Source organism: Eubalaena glacialis, chromosome X (genome assembly GCF_028564815.1).
Source record: "Eubalaena glacialis isolate mEubGla1 chromosome X, mEubGla1.1.hap2.+ XY, whole genome shotgun sequence".
NCBI lineage: Eukaryota > Metazoa > Chordata > Mammalia > Artiodactyla > Balaenidae > Eubalaena > Eubalaena glacialis.
In genome coordinates this window covers 42,659,661-42,677,148 of record NC_083736.1, presented here as the reverse complement: position 1 = coordinate 42,677,148, position 17,488 = coordinate 42,659,661, and the positions used below count along the sequence as shown (strand labels likewise).

The 17,488-nt window shown below is 41.5% G+C and overlaps 1 protein-coding gene across 4 annotated transcripts in view; it reads left to right on the top strand.

The window, feature by feature from the left end:
* The window catches only part of SLC9A7 (solute carrier family 9 member A7), a 142,357-nt gene extending 125,673 nt beyond the window's left edge, over positions 1 to 16,684 (top strand). For 2 of the 4 annotated variants that reach the window (XM_061178269.1, XM_061178271.1), the window contains 2 exons: positions 6,983 to 7,088; positions 10,798 to 11,764. In XM_061178269.1, the coding sequence (XP_061034252.1) occupies positions 6,983 to 7,088; positions 10,798 to 11,049 (358 nt within the window). In that variant the 3' untranslated portion in view covers positions 11,050 to 11,764. Of the gene's footprint in view, positions 1 to 6,982; positions 7,089 to 10,797; positions 11,765 to 15,537; positions 16,437 to 16,530 lie in introns of those variants that run through there. The other 2 variants (XR_009698899.1, XM_061178270.1) reach the window with 2 other exon arrangements.
* The last annotated feature ends 804 nt before the right edge of the window (positions 16,685 to 17,488 follow it).

Genomic DNA, 17,488 nt, shown 5'->3' with positions numbered 1-17,488 from the left:
CCTTAACTGGACCACATGCAAGGCAGACTCTGTTCTAGTAGATTCACTTGGCCCCAGGTGAAAAATTAAAAACCAAAAAGTTACACTTTCATGGTTTCTTAAGTTGACATAGCGGTCAAATGCATAGGTAGCTTATATATGGTCTTTGGAGACTTTGAAAGTGTTTAAAATTTTTTTATTGACGTAAAGAATACGTATAGGAAAGTACATAAATCATAAGTGCTCAGCGAGTTATTGCAAAATAAGTACGCTCAATACCAAACAGGTCACGAAACACAAAATTACCAGTTCCCCTCATGCCATAACCCAATTACTGCCCCTTTCTCCTCCCCAAACGTAACCACTCTCCTGACTTCTAGCAACACTTAATAATATTACCTGTTTCTGAACTTTGTATAAATGTGATTATAGAGTGTATATATTTTAGTATCTGGTTTGTTTGGCTTGACATTATTTGTGTGATTCATCCATGTTGTAGCTCTAGTTCATCTATTTTCATTGCTGCATAGTATTTCATTGTATGAATATATCATAATTTATTTATCATCCTGTTGATGAACATGTAGATTGTTTCTAATTTGGAGCTACGATGAAAAATACCGCTATGAACATTCTTATACATGTCTTTTGGTGCATGTTTACATACATTTTTGTTGGGAATACACCCAGGAGTGAAATTGCTGAGTCATAGGACGTGCAAAGGTTCAACTTTAGAAGATGGTGTCGAACAGTTTTATAAAATGGTGGTACCACTTTTCATACTTACCTCTAGTGTATGAGAGTTCCATTTGCTCCACATCCTCACTGACGGTTGGTATTGCCAGTCTTGTTAATTTTAGCCTTTCTAGTGGATTTATAGTGGTATTTCATTGTGGTTTTTTAAAATGGAAGTATAGTTGATTTACATATTATATTAGTTTCAGGTGTACAACACAGTGATTCAATATTTTTATAGATTATACTCCTTTGTGGTTTTAATTTGCATCTACCTAGTGACTAATGAGGTTGAGCACCTTACCATATATTTACTGGCCCTTTGGTATGTTCCTTTGTGAAGTGCCTGTTCAAGTCTCTTGCCCATTTTTCTCTTGGGTCATTGGCCTTTTTATTACCGATTTTAAGAGTTCCTATGTATTCTAGATATGAGTATTTTGCTAGTTATATGTGATAAAAAAATATCTTCTCTACTTGTGACTTGCCTTTTCACTTTTAGATAGAATCTTTTGATGAACAAAAGATCCAATCGAATTTCTTGATCTTATCTGTTCTGGTTATTATTGTTTGTGTTCTGTTTTAGAAATCTTTGTCTACTCCAAAGTCATAAAGCCAATTTCCTATGATATCTTCTAGGAGCTTTATTGTTTACCTTCTGTACATCTGTGTTTGTTTTTTTTTTAAGTAAGTGACAGACATGAGCAATGAAAAAGTATAGAGATAATTTGAGATGCTCTAGATGAGGTTATCATCTTTCATCTTTCAGAGATGATTTACCTTACATCTGGTCAGTGGCAAGGTTAGGGGAATTAGCAATTCCAGATCACTTTAATCCAATCGGGAATAAAGGTGATATGAATCTGGGCTTCAGTTCCTGTGAGGGTTAGTCTGTTTTCTGTGTGCCCTTTCTTCTAGGGTTCCAACCTAGAGCCTAGAGTATTTATGTAGACTTCCTCAGAAGACCCTGGACTCCAGTTTTTGTCAGATTCACTCTGTTTTTGTGAGTCTGCCAGATGCTCTGCTTAGCTTCTCAGGTGCTTTTAGGGAAAACGTGGCTCACCGTGTGCAGGGCTCACCTCTTGGATTTCCTTTTCCAGACTCTGGCCCTCTTCACTGCCATGGTAGCTTTCTGATGCCATTAAGCAGAAAATGTTGTTGTGTTTTATTTTCCCAGCTTTTCTAGTTAGCCTCAGTGGAAAAAATGGTTCAAATTACCTTGTTTGCTATTAACTAAAATAGAACCCCCAGGGATTTTTTTTAAGTCATATGAACTTTGTCTACATTGTAATTCAGAATGCATGTTACTCACTGGGCTTGGAAAGGATGTAGAGGAAATTGGAGAGAGTTCACAGGAGAGCGACAGAATGCTAAAGTGATAGATCATTTGGACAGTAAATGAATAAGGAAACATTGGGCTTGAACTACATTTTAGACTAAATGACATTTAGGCATATACAGAAAATTCCATCCAACAACAGACTATACATTCTTCTCAAGTGCACATGGAACATTCTCCAGGATAGATCATATACTGGGTCACAAAACAAGTCTTAGCAAATTTATGAAAATTGAAATCATACCAAGTATCTTTTCTGACCACAATGGTATGAAACTAGAAATCAGTAACAGGAGAAAAACTGGAAAGTTCACAAATATGTGGACATTAAACAACACACTCCTAAACAATCAATGGGTCAATGGAGAAATCAGAAGAGAAATTTAAAAATTATCTTGAGACTAATGAAAATGGAAACACAACACACGAAAACTTATGGGATGCAACAAAAGCAGTTTTGAGAGGGAAGTTCATAGTGATAAGTGATACATTAAGTGATACATTAAGAAAAAAGAAAGATCTCAAACAACCTAACTTAACTCCTCAAGGAACTAGAAAAAGAAGAACAAACAAAGCCCAAAATTAGTAGAAGGAAGGAAATAACAAAGGCCAGAGAAGAAATAAATAAAATAGAGACTCGGAAAACAATAGAAAAGATCAACGAAACTAAGAGTTGGTTTTTTGAAAAGATGAACAAAATTGATAAGCGTTTAGTTAGACTAAGAAAAAGAGAAGACTCAAATAAATAACATCAGAAATGAAAGAGGAGACATTACAACTAATACCACAGAAATATATAGGCTCATAAGAGACTACTGTGAACAATTATTCACCAAAAATCGTATAACCTAAAAGAAATGGATAAATTCCTAGAAACATGCAACTTACCAAGACTGCATCATGAAGAAATAGAAAATCTGAACAGACCAATACAAGTAAGGACATTGAATCAGTAATTAAAAACCTCACAGCAAAGAAAAGCCCAGAACTATATGGCTTCACTGGTGAATTCTACCAACCATTTAAAGAAGAATTAGTCCGGGAATTCCCTGGAGGTCCAGTAGTTAGGACTCCGGGCTCTCACTGCCGAGGGCCCAGGTTCAATCCCTGGTGGGGGAACTAAGATCCCACAAGCCGTGCGGTGCAGCCAAAAAAAAAAAGAAAGAATTAACCCTTCTCAAACTCTTCCAAAAAATTGAAGATGGGGGAATACTCCCAAATTCATTTTTTGAGGCCAGCATGGCCCTGATGTTAAAGCCCACCAAGGACACTACAAGAAAAGAAAATTACAGGCCAGTATCCCTGGTGAACATAGATGTAAAAATCTTCAACAAAATACTAAAAAACTGAATTCTATAGCACATTAAAAGGATCAGACATCATAATCAAGTGGGATTTATCCCTGGGGGATGCCACATAATCAATGTGAACACCACATTAACAAAATAAAAATCATGTGATCATCTCAATAGATGCAGAAAAAGCATTTGACAAAATCCAGCATTCTTTTATGATAAAAACTCTCAACAAATTAGGTATAGATGGAGTGTACCTCAACATAATAAAGGCCACATATGACAAACCCACAGCTAACATGATACTCAGTGGTGAAAAGCTGAAAGCTTTTCCTGTCAGATCTGGAGCAAGGCAAGGGTGTGCACTCTTGCCACGTCTATTCAACACAGTACTGGAAATCCTAACCAGAGCAGTTAGGCAAGAAAAATAAATAAAAGGCATACAAATCAGAAAGGTAGAAGTAAAATTGTCTCTGCAGATGACATGATCTCACATATAGAAAACCCTAAAGATTCTACCAAGAAATTGTTTGAAGCTTTTAAACTAAATCACTAAAGTTACAGGAGATAATATCAGCATACAAAAATCAGTTGCATTTCTATATACTAACAATGAACTATCCAAAAAAGAAATTAAGAAAACAATTCCATTACAGTAGCATCAAAAACAATAAAATACTTAGGAATAAATTTAACCAAGGAGTGAAGATCTATATACTGAAAATTAAAGAACATTGACAAAAGAAATTGGAGAAGACACAAGTAAACGGAAAGATACCTGTGTTCATGGATTGGAAGAATTAATAGTGTTAAAATGTCCACACTGCCCAAAGTGACCTACAGGTTCAGTACAATCTCTATCAAAACTCTGATGGTATTTTTCACAGAAAAAGAAAAACCATCCTAAAATTTGTATGGAACCACGAAAAAACCTAAATAGCTAAAGCCATCTTGAGGAAAAAGAACAAAGCTGGAGGCATCACACTTCCTGATTTCAAATTATATTACAAAGGTACAGTAATCAAAAAAGTATGGCATTGGCATAAAAACAGACACACAGATCAAAGGAACAGAATAAGAAGTCCAGAAATAAACCCTTGCATATAGAGTCAAGACCAACATGCCAAGGAAACACAATGGGGAAAGGGCAGTCTCTTTAATAAATGGTGTTGGGAAAACTGGACAGCCACATGCAAAAGAATGAAACTGGACCTCATCTTATACCACTCATAAAAATCAACTCAAAATGAATTAAAAACTTAAATGTAAGACCTGAAACCATAAAACTCCTAGATGAAAACAAAGGGGAAAAGCTCCTTGACATTGGTCTTGGCACTGATTTGTTGTTGTTGTTGTTGTTGTGTTTGACACCAAAAGCGCAGGCAACAAGAGCAAAAATAAACACGTGTAAAATTTTTTACATCAAACTAAAAAATTTCTGCAAAGCAAAGGAAACCATCAACAAAATGAAAGTCCTAGGATGAAAAAAATTTTTCTGAGCTTAGAATTCTATACCCAAACTGTTAATCAAAAATGAGCAAAAAAAAGGAGGGTGGCTTTCAGACATGCAAGAATTCAGAAAGTTTAGCACCGTGCAGACTCTATAAGAAGGGGGGAAAATAACATAAGGATTAAACAAAACAAAATCCAACTAAGGGGACAGTGATTTGTTATAACCCAGAAGAAGTGAACAAGATCAAAAAGAAATTAAAAGAAGATCTTTTTTTTTGCAGGATACTCAAATGTTGTCTTCTAACAAAGTTTAAATGACATTGTATTACATTTCCTTTAATAGTATTCCAACCACTCTGCTTGGTTACAGTGAATAATATTCATAAATTATATTATTACAAGTACTGCTTATTGGTCTTTAACATTAGGCTCAATCCATAGACAAAGCAGATATTTGCTTATTAGTTAGAGAATGCAAATGTTATATATCTACAGTATAAAATTAATTATAAATAAAAATTAGAAAGGAAAAAAATTGAAAAGAGGCAGGAATGTAAATGAATTAAATTTACCATCCTTCATAAGAGGGAGCTAAAAGCTGACTACAGTTTATAAATCAGGAAATAGGCGAAAAAAACTGTATTCTATAAAGTTGTAATGGTAAATTACCAGAAAGACTGGGTGGGAGGGAGGCTTGATATTTCATTTTTGCCCTTCCAACAATCTGAATATTTAAAATCTATCTGTAAATATTTTTTCTCTTTTAAAGAAGTTGTTAGAGGGCCTGCTGTATTTGGGAAGAGCGAGCTTGTCTTTGAACTGCCCAAGACAGGGTACTGAAAGGTAGCCTCTGGGTTCCCCGGAGCTCTTTTGTATTAGTCATTCTGCAAATGCAGCTGCTGTCAGCTTCTGAGCTGAAGACACAAGAAAACTGATAGGCCTGTAGGGGCTGTTTCTAGGAATGAGGACAGCAGTCAGAGGGGGCTTGTTCTGCTTATAGAGTCCCAGCAGAGCCTACACATCCTCCTTTGATGAGTAATTCCCAGTCAGAATTTTACCCAGGGGTCACCCTTCCATCTCCTCCTGTAGAGAAGCCTTTTCTCTCTCGTGCTGCTCTGAATGAAGACAGGAAGTGATGGTGCTTGGAGCAGTCATCCGCTTGGGTACAGACAGCTGTGACTCCTTCTCACCTGCCTTTAAAGTCTCTTGGCCATTCCTGCATTTGAGGTGGCCCTGTAGGTCTCCACCTTTTCCACATTGCTTCGGCTCTGGGTATCAGAAATGGTCCCAGCTCCATCGTAATGTGACACAGGGCTGCACATTTGGCAGCACAAATATCTGTAGGTTGGCAAACCCTGAGCCGGTCTCCACAGAACAGTTGACCTTCATGTTAGAAAGGGGTGCTCAATTGAGGGCAAGTTTGCTTCTCAGGGAACACTGGGCCATGTCAGGAGACATATTTGTTGTCACACCTGAGGGAAGGATTGGGAGTGCTCTAGTGGGTAGAGGCCAGAGATGCTGCTAGACATCCTACAATGCAGGACAGCCCCCTACGACAAAGGGTGATCTGGCCCACAATGCCACTAGTGTCGAGGTGGAGAAACTGTGTTGGAGAGTCTGGGAGAGAGGCAGAGGGTAGAGGGAAGAATAGTCCTGTATGGGAAGGTGGGAGGTTGAGGTCTGAGTGACTGTCGGGAAACCGTTTTGCCTTTTGCCGAGTCCTCTCAGGTCCTGTCCGCCTCGAACATTTCCACCATGTGACCTCTGGGGAGGGGGGGGACCCAGGGGCTGTAACATCTCCACTCCAGCTACACGATTTCCTGTTTCCAAAACATGAGCTGGTTGTGTGTCAAAAGCTGGAAGGCTGATCAAAACCAAAATTCTCATTCAGCATAACAAAGAAGGCAGAAGGGTGTTCTAATTAATCAGATATTCTTTCTAACTGAAAATGAGGAACCCGCAACCTGAAAGTTAACAGTTAACATTTAAGGCTGATGGGACATAGTTTAATCTTGGATTCAGACTGTTGCAGACTACAGGTACTTTCTGTATTGTACTGGCAAAATGGGGGAAAAGAGGCTTTTTGGGGGTAGAATGCCAGATGATTTACTCTTTGGGATTTCTAAACACATTTTGTTGGGTGTGTTTTCTTTGCAGGCACTTTTCCTTAATTCTCTTTTTAAAGTTACTTGAAGCCCATCCTCACACACAGTGGCCCCCCATTAACCACCACTCTCCCAGCCTGGTGTGGCTTGCTCGCTCGATGTCTGACCAGTCCCCAGGTGTACGACGTAAGTACAGCATGGCCGGGTTGCCATGGTAACACTGCAGTTCTGCTATGGCCTTTGCTTTGAATTTCCACCAAACGTGACAGAGAACAACATCAATGTCTCCTTCTCTTAAAGATAGTTGAGGCTTCCAGCCTCCCCAGCCCCTCCCCATATACAAATGGAATTCCCGTGCCACCTCTGATAAACTGTTTTTAATTACAAAAAATGGGTCAGATGCCAAGAGCACCATTTCCTTAGAACTGCTCCCGGTTTTGTAAAGTGATTTTTAATGCTTATGGTGAGTTTTTAGTGGAATATGAGCCTAGGTAATAATGCTAATTACCTTTTCTTTTATGTTGGAAGGATACAGACCAATAGATTAAAAAGTTAGTTTTATAATTTCCCATCCCATTTTATTTAATAAATCTGTCTTTTTTTGAATGCTGAATAGTTTGCTCAGTTTGGACCTCTGTGTAAAGTGACAGTGTGGGCCATTTGGATGTGTTTTATCATCATCAACTGATTACACTGTTTGATTTTGTTTCACTGGGCTTATGTGTTTCTTTGCCTTCTAGCTCTAGTCTCTTTTAACCAATTTCTAAAGCCTTCCTTCTTACTTAGGTTTTACAAGGGTCACTTTTCATGTCTCTGTAATAGTAAAGTAACTAACCCACTATGAAAACTTTATAAAAACCTTACCTAATTGGAAGCTTACCAACTATTCCTCACACATCAGTTAGGGGTATCTGGCCTACTTTGAACTCAGCATAAACTCAGTATACTTCCAGGGACTTAAATTGAAAGTGCTCCCCTCACCACTTCCAGAGCCTGCCCAAGGTTTGCTTCCTGGGGTAATGTTTGGGCTGTGGACTCCCCACAGCCAACCCAAGATGCGGTGACTTGGGCTACAGGCAAGAACCACCCTCCATTCTTTCGCTACTGCCTTGGGCTGGGGTCCTGACTGGGGTCCCAGCCTCCTCCAGACACAGAGAGGCCTGCTGCTGAGAGAGTGAGAGCAGAGAGTCTTTGGAAGTTTAACTGAGAAAGCCAGAGGTGAGAGAATGGAGGGGGCTCCATGTGGAGTCTAGTGCCACATGAGGGCATCAGATGAGCCATTCTCTGGGCTGTTTGACACACTTTTGGGTGCCCCCCTCATCACCTGTAGGGCGTTTTATACTTCACCAAGATTCTTTGGGAGATATGGAAAATGTTCGTTATTCGTCATTTCCACTAACTCTAAACAAAATTTAGGTTTGAAAACCGCCTAGAAAACTGTTCTTCCACTTAATGAAAATGATCTGTGGATATTTAAATGCACACATTCCCACGACACTCTTGCTTGCAGGTGTTTGCAGGGTTATTTCACTCCATTTCCATAGCAGCCCTCACTGGACAGCTAGTTATGTAATTACACAAACCTTCAGCTGAACAAAACTTTTGTCAATCCTGTCATCTGGAATTGGAGAGTGTGGGATAGTTTTGTCGTCAGCATAGAACATTCCTTAAGCTTCCATCTGTAAATCCCTCTCCACTGGGTTTTACTACGTCCTTGTTTCTGAGTGACCTTTCCTGGGGTTCTATTTGTCTGGGCTTGTGAGCTTCATCATGGAATGGGACAACATCCAGTCTTGTTTTCTCCTGTCAGTGAATTTTGGCCCTGCTTCCCACTGCGAGGGGTCAGAGTGGGCCACGCCGGAACTTCCATCTGGGGGTTCCTCTGTGCTGCTGGGGAGGGAGGGGCTTGGCTCCATTTGCAGAATTCCCCGCACATGCAGTTGTTCTGTATTCCTCTCTGTCCCCGTGTGGCTCCAAACCTCGAAACAGCAAAATACGTGCCAGGAGAGTCTTCTCCTGAACATTGGGAGCTAAGGAGCCCTGGGAGAGAGATTTTGACAGAGATGAACAAAAACATTACTTAGCACATGTATGAACGGGAGAAATGGAACGTGCTAAAACAGGGAACATGATGTCATCTGTTGTTAAGAAAACCATCATGGAGCAGTTGGAGTTTCAGGACTTTGAGAACTACTAATGGGGAGGAGGAAATTGGGGAGTTTGGAGTGAGCTTTAGAATTATGCTCTGCCCGAGTCGAGGATGTTTACTGAACTGTACATTTGCTCCCTGCCTCATTCCGGTGAGGGTTGGAGGCAGCAATCAAGAGGACTTGCGTGCTTGCCTGTTAAAAAAGCCGGAGCCCTGGTTAAGTGGAGTCACACTGGAGAGTGGAGAAGCCGACGTCACTGAGAAACAATGCAGAAAACAAGCATGTGCTTGTCACCCTTACGTGCCCAGAGATGGGCCAGGATAGGAGAGGCAAGGTAGGCAGAACCCACGGGTCCTCCCTGGGTCGGTGCATTTAACAGGCGTTCATCTAGCACCTCCTAAGAGGTCAGCAGCGCAAGGAAGGGCGCCAGGAAGAGGAGGAGATCACTGCTGTTCGGTGGTTTCTCACGTAGCTGGGGATCCCCGGCCCGGACACGGGAGAATCTACCCCAGCCTCGGGCAGCGAGACTGAGTGGGGGCCACGTGGCTGTCAGGGAGGCAGGCTCAGCATCCCACACCAAGGAGACCCTGTCGTGTAGAGGCCAAAGGACCGCAAATGCACTTTGAAGGTAGATGGGAAATAGGAGAGAAAGAACCGTTTACCCGGAGCGGCTTGGAAGCATATGTTTGCCATTCAAGGAAGAAGTCCCCCGTGTTTGACGGCCGTGCAGCGGGGGCGCGGGGAGTGTACCGCCCCTTGCTTTGCTTGTTAAACCATAGGAGGGTGAAAGGTTGTGCCTGACCTCACGCTGCTTCCTGACACTCTTCCCATAGTCTCGTAGTTTCAAGTGGCTGCCACTTAGCCTGCTTTGCTCAGCCTTGTCTGTTCTGCTACCACCGCTGCCTAGCATGAGATGCCCCACCAGTCCTCTTCCCGATGGGGTGATTTTTCACATCTTTTATGTGGGTAGAACCAGTCTAGGGACAGCATAAATCCTAACTCTGCTTCCAAGCAGCTGGACAGCCACGGGCAAATTCCATGGGTTCTCTCAGGTTTTCTTCTCTGTGACCTGAGTGTTTGTGCCCTTCATAGGGAAGGGGTGAGGATCAAATGAGAGCTTCTGTGACGTTCCTGGCAGGCGTATAATAGATGCTCGAGAAAACGTCCCCTCCCTCTCTGTCCCTCGCTTCATCCACCTGAGGCCTTCCTTCCCATCAGGGTGTTTCTGTGGGGACAGGAAGGAAACCCTAATTATGGCTTATCCTCTTCCCTGAATTGCTGACTAGGACAAAGAGTAGTTCAGCTGTAAACCAGGTGGGTTTAGGGTGGTTTGTACAGGGCAGGAGGCCACCTCCACCCCCGGAAGACCTTCCCAAAGAAGAGAGGACCTGAAACCTATTTGTAGGTTTGCCCAGGGACCTTACTCCTTCCTACCTTTGTGGGTTGGGAAGCCGAAAATTGGAGCTGATCTCCCTTTCTTCCCTTTTGTCACTTTTTGTCCCCAAGCTGTCAGGCATTTAAAATCAGAACTGCTTTCTGGTGTTTGAAGTGCTGGTTCAGCACCAGCCTTACATTGACTAGCACTCTACAGTTTACATCCAGTTATCATGCTAGAGGCTCAAGGCAGGCAAGTTTTATGATCCCTCTTTTCAGATGAGGAGCTGAGGTTGGGGTGGGCTTCAGCCCGGGAAAACAGTGGTCTTCCATTTGTCGTTGATGTTCGTGGTGTTTGTTGCACTTTTCAGAACCAAGAGCCGCTGAGAGAGGAAGACTCTGATTTCATCCTGACCGAGGGCGACCTCACCTTGACCTACGGGGACAGCACAGTGACTGCGAACGGCTCCTCGGGCTCCCACACGGCCCCCACGAGCGTCGAGGTCAGTCGGAGAACGAAGGGCAGCTCCGAGGAGGTGCTGGAACGAGACCTGGGAATGGGAGACCAGAAGGTTTCCAGCCGGGGCACCCGCCTGGTGTTTCCCCTGGAGGATAACGCGTGACTCCCCCCCACCCCGAGCCCTGAGTGACGGGGTAGGCCCACTGGCGGGGTGAGGATGGCCGCGAGCTTGAGGTGGGGCCTTGACTGAATGGAACTAACACTTCTATTTTATTGGGGTCTGAAGATATCTTCACATTTAAAATTTAACCCAAGATGCAGCTGGTGGGGCTGAAGTGTCTCTAAATCAAGACAAATGCAGACGTATTCCCACTTTTTTCACATAGTAGTACGCTGTTCAGAGTTAAACAAACAAACAAACTAATAGCATGCTTTAATGCTCTCTTCATTCATTCACCTGCAGATCTGAACAAGGTGTGGCAGGTTGACGAACTCCTGGGGGTTCTTCCCAGGAGAGGCTTCATATCCAGACACAGCGATGCAGGTCTAGCTGGTTGTAGGAATAGCAAGGGGGAAACAGGCTAGAAAAAGACCGTGAAGGAAGGCAATTGAGATTGGACCTCCAAGGATTGTGAGAAGCTGGTGTTAAACGGGACAGAAAACATGAAAAAGCAATTCGAGTGGAGGCTCCAGCAGCGAGGCTGCATGACTGTACCCTCCCATCAGGATTCCTGCCCTTTTTGGCTACCTGTGTTTCCTCTAGACTGAAGATTGGAAAATATGTCCGTGAACATTTCAACATGGGGGAACGAATTCCAGTTCCTTCTCTGGAAATCTCCATAAAGAAGAATTTACTGAAATGTTTGAAACCAAAGGCAAAATAGTGTTATACTGTTGTTTTTAATTAATCTGAGGACAGGAGAAACTGTCTAGAAACTGATGGTGATATCACTGCAAAAATCAGTCGGTTCTTGAAGGCTCCCATATGAGCTGACTGCCTGGAAAACGATTAATAGGACTGGATTCTATTGTGGGTTTAGAAATGACACCACAGTTTGTGGGGTGCAATTTTATCTAGGGAAGAGAAGGCAGTAAGAAGCCTAAGAGAGAACAGGCTAGTATTCAGAGGGAAGAAATCTCACTGCAAACAAAACTAACTGCAAAGAAAATACAAGATAGTATTCTAATGACTGAGTAGAATTCCAAACTTTGAGCTAATAAATACATGAGATTTCAGTGGCCACATGGGGAATCAGAGGCAAGTCAATGAAAAGTTCAGCATTATTCAACTTGATGGAAGGTTCTGTCTACTATAGACAGATTAGGAATCCAGATGTCTTGACATTGAATGCCATGTAGAGAAGGGCCATTTTCTTGGTATCTGGGGAGCCTTGCACCAGCTTCATGTGTAAGTGTGGTTTCAAACTTAGGTTTTTAGTTTGGGTTCTTTGTGGATGAGCCGCTCCACCTGCCCGCACCTGCAGTAGGTGAAATACTGAGAGAACTCTTGGAAACCAAGTTTGAGATTCTCCCCGTGTCTCTATGCTTCAGTGCTAGTATATTTGAAAACCCAGTTTCTAAAAAATGCTTTCATAAAATGTGGCCATTTTTCTTATTATGGCAGACAAAATAGTGGCCCAGTTCAGTCTAGGACAGCCATAATGAAGTCAGTCATTGAATCTTCTTGACTCGCATTTTTAATGGTTAATCTTTAAATAAGACATTGCTTGATACTTTGTTTTTGAATTGATAATTTGTGCAAACCAGGAAAATTTTATTGTTAGGTTGAGCCATATGAAATTGCTGACATTCAACCATTTAAAAAAAATAGATATGGCAATTTCATATGGTTCAATATAATATAATTGAATCATTTTTTTCCCCTCTTTCCTTCGTATCTACACTAAAGTCCATTTTGATTTTATGGTCATCCATGGGCTTTGTCCTCTTCACTGCAAACATTTTATTCTAACCTACTTAAATATAAGTAAATGGAGATTTGCTAAGACCAAAAGTGAGCTAGGTTTGTAGTTATGTAGTTGGATTTTTTATTCAGTGGATCAGAGTAAGCCACTGACTTGTGGTCCTAATTTTTGTTTGCAAGATGTGGAGATTAATCCTGACCTTACCAGGGGTCATGGGAAGTGAGTCCACTCATCAACATGCTTCCACCTCTCAGAAGCATCATGCCTGTGCTGAGTGGCAAAAAAGTAGGGTGCCACGAAGGCCTGAAACCACCTCACTCAAGGCTGAGTATCTGTTGCCAGTCTGGCAGAAATCAGATCGAAACTGCTAAGTAATGGTGCATCCAGCTAAAGAAAGTTCCCCTGAGAGAGTAATCCCAAGTCATCTTATAAACATGTTTGTTCTGGGTTGGGGGGATGACAGTTCAGTAGTCGAATGCTCTAGAGCACAGGTTCTCAACCCTGGCTGCACATTAGGATTACCTGGCCAGTTTTTAAAAATATTGATGCCAGGGCCCTACCCTCAGAGATTCAGATTCAGTAGGTTTGGGGTGGGCCCTGGCTGCCATGCTTTGTTCTGGATCCTCAAGGATTCTAATGCACAGCTAGGGTCGAGAGCGTCTAGTCTAGAACTGGCAGTGGACCCTATTTGGAACCTTAAAGAATGGCCTAGCAAAGAACGTTTTATTTTAGTTGTTAGTCATGTGGAACAAACAGTTGTTGATCAGTAATACAGACCGGGCAGCTGTGAGTTTCATGCTAATCTTTGCAGAAGTCAAGAATGTACCTCTTAAAGTGCAACCTAAAAGGTCACTTTTGAAAACCTTAGAGCGTGAGAAGGAGAGATGGGCGACTTGAGTGTATGTTTGGCGGGGGGGATTAAAAACCTGTCATCTTTGCCCCCATCTATGGGAAAAAAGGGGTTTTGTCTTAACTGAGCTGCAGACTAATCAAATGTGAAGCTTTCTGAGATGGTATCTTTGCAGTTTAACCTGAGATTATATTAATAGTCCCCATTGCAGTCAAGTGAACTTTCTTTCTCTTCACACTTTGCTTGTCCCCATGCCTGCATCCACGCTGGACTCCTCAGGATAAGGATGGGCCCATTTATTGCCTGAGCAGAGGCCCCATATTAAGTGGAAAGTTGTGATCACTTTGCTGTCACGTGGCGGTGGTGTCGGTAGCAGGTAATTAAGGAGATGCAAACTTTTGTATAGCACCGACACAGGAAAGACAAAAGCGCCTGCAATTCCTTTTCATACTCTTTTTTGGGGACTACAAGGAGAACTGAACTAAAGAAGGAAATTTGGAATTTAAAGAAATTTTGTATTTCTTCCTAGGAAACAGGTATAGGAAGGGCGTATGTGATTAAATGGCCTCTGACCATCGGAGTCAGAGTGACCAGACGAAGCATTGATGCCCTGCAGCCCAAAATCACGCTGCGACATCAAATGTTTCATCAAGCAAACAGCAAGGAGCTCTTTAGGCCGTGTTCTCTAGACCTGAAAATGTCCTTCATGGTTCTAAATCTCTTTAGAAAACCTGAAAAAATGTTATCTCAGCTATCCGCGAACGTTTCAGTCTCGGGCAAAGAAGTAGTGGTTCTTTCCAAAACAGAAGTCTGTTTCACGCACACCCCCCCACCCCCCATCATAGCTCTCCCTTTCTATGTCCAGAGTGGAAGTTAACGTTATCATGTCAGCTATTTAATGTGAACAAAATGATTGCTAAATGTAGAAACACCGCTGATGCGCTCAGGAGAGGTTGCTGGCAGGGCAAACAAGCAACTCATCAAAGGGGAAAATCATCCGCTTGGAAACCTACCTTGGTACCCATTGCGAGTTCTAAGAGGTAGATCAGAAAGCTGATTTTCCCATCTGCTGTAAAATGCAATCTGGACTGAGAGCATCTGGAAAGTCAGCTTTCTGATTCAGTAAGTATATGACTCCTTATTCCACTTCAGAAATGGGACACTTGACAGGTTTGGTGCCTGCTTTTTGATGTTGCTTCTGTAGGTGAATTAGTGTAGGAGCTAGTCTGTCAAATACAGTAGACTGGTATCATTGAATTCTGATCCCTTCTGTTGTTTTTTTTAAGTGAGAATCTGGCTCACCAGTGTCAATTGCTGCGTTCTGATACAGTAAATTGAGGGCATCTAGTGGCCAAGAGTTAGAGTTTAGAAACGACCCACCTGAATGCTGCTTTCACCATGTGGATACCTCAAAAGACCTTCCCTCTTTCTAAAACCTAATAAGAACAATCTACAGAGAAATATTCTGGAAACCAATGCTAGTGTCTAACGAGGAAAAGCAAGTAGGCTCTTTGACAATCCTTTCAAAACGAGACCTAGAAAGAAACCATTTTTTTTCCAGTTCCAAGTTTCATAAGCAGAGTTTTTATAAATTAACAAACCCATCTTGTCAACCAGTGCTAGCAGAAATTGTAAAGAGCAAAACCAAAGTTTTTGATGTCAGTTTTATTTTTGTAAGCAGGGTATAGTCTAACCATGGCCCACATGGCACACACAGGCAGCCAGTTTTCTGCTACATGAGCCTGGGAAAAGATGAGAAGGAAGGGCTGCCTGTTCTGCTGCCCTTTGTAAAGGTGTGTAGCAGACATGAGAGTGCTCGGGAGAGGGAGTGGTTACCTTCTCATCCTGATGGCCACCTTTTCAAATGGGTTCACAGAACTGCCACATGTCATGGTCAGCTCAACTCTTGGCCAGTGGAAAATTATCTGGGCCTGTATGTGTTGGGGGAACTCAGGTGGAAAAGGACTTGGAAACAGCATGAAGAACTACATCTGCTGTCTAAAGCACTTCAAAAAAGTTAAGATCCCAGTGTTACTGGGTGAGTATCTAGCTGCATGGACATTTGGGGGTTGACTTTAGTTGTGATTATTCCAGCTGTGGGCTTTGGAGAAGCAGTGGGATGATTTTCAGTCATGTGGGTGTTAAGTCTATGGATTTGGAATTTGTCACTGAAATCACTCATTCGAAGTATGACTTCATGGTAGGGTCACCTCCTAGGTTTTTTATTTTTTACATAAAATACATCTGGTACTTCTTACTTAGGAAGTTTTACTATGTCCATTAAAATGATTAAATGGGAAGGCCACCAAGATTCATTTAATAGCTGAAAAGCAGTTTTTTAAATAGAATAGGATGAATTTAATATGGGCTGATGTGACCTTCTGGGGAATTTTTTTTATAGAGAGCTTACATACTGTAATTGGGGAAATTTTTGTCTTTTACTTCCATTCAACAGTAGCAAACTGGTGGCTTTATAAAATTAACATAGGATGTTATATAAACATGTTATATAAAATAATATTAAAGTATGTCTAACTGTGAAAAAGTGAAGACTTGGAGTTATCAGCAACCTTTATGTGCAATAAGAAAAACTGGAGTTAGGCCCCCAAAGTGCTCCCTTTCCCTAGCATTTTACTTAATGTTTGCCTTTGTGTATATGTTTAGATTGATATTATAAAGCTAGCTACATGTTTTCCTGCCCTTTACTGATATTTAACACATTTTTCTCAAAGCTTTTTTTTTTTTAACAAAACTCAAAATAAAAAGATTAACTGGGTGAGCTCATCTTGTTTTGTATTTTTAGAAGTATTGTCCGTTAGTAGAAGAATGCAGTATGATCCTGTTCTTAGTCTGTTTCTTTCCCTTACAGAGAGGTTCTGTTCTGGGTGGAAGCTGTTCCTCTCCAACTTCATTTAGAACAGAGACTGACAAATTACGGCAGCCCCTGGACCAAATCCAGCCTACTGCTTGTTTTTTGTAAATAAAGTTTTATTGGCACACACTCCACTCACTCATTTGCATACTGTCTGTGACTGCTTTCACGCAGAGCTGAGGAGTTGTAACAGCAGTGAACAACTAGCTGCTCATAAAGCCTGAGCTATTTACTATCAGGGTCTTTACAGAAAAGTTTTTTGCTGACCCCTAAGTTAGATGCTTGAAAATTTTTAGTTTTAAAATTAGATCTAAAAATCACAGCAACAGATTTTTTTTAGATGTTAAAAATGTGCCTTAGGATTAAAAGAAACACTTTAAACCTGGTCTCTGCCTGTGACTTCTCCCGGCCTGCAATCATCTTTAACAGGCTTTGAGTGTTGGCTAGTTGCTAAGATTCTTGAGCTCGCTATAGTTTCCTTCATAGTCTTTGTGTTCTTTTGTATGTAGACTAGCTTTTCCCTAAACCATGCAATTGAACTACATCATAACAAAGCAAAAACAAATCTTGTCATTAACAGTGACTCCAGAGTCATTTAATAATATAATTTACAAAAACATCAGGTAGAACAATTTAAAAGCAAAAATTTCTTTCAGCTCATTAGGGTTCTCCCACCCCAGGGAGAGAAATTACTTTTTAAAAATCCATTCAAGGGTCGGGGTGAGGGGAGCTATTTGAATTAGAGCTGGATGAGTCAGATTTTAAAAAATACCACCCAGACCTTTTATTTAATATTAAGTAATTTAATCAAGATACACAGGACTGCACTTGACCCTTATTCACATTGATGTTTTGTCCAGACACCTGCTGATGGGAAATGGTACCAAATCACGTCTCTTCTTTGTTCTGAGAACGCCTTGTTGACATGGCTCCAGCAGAGGCAGGGTCAGGCTGG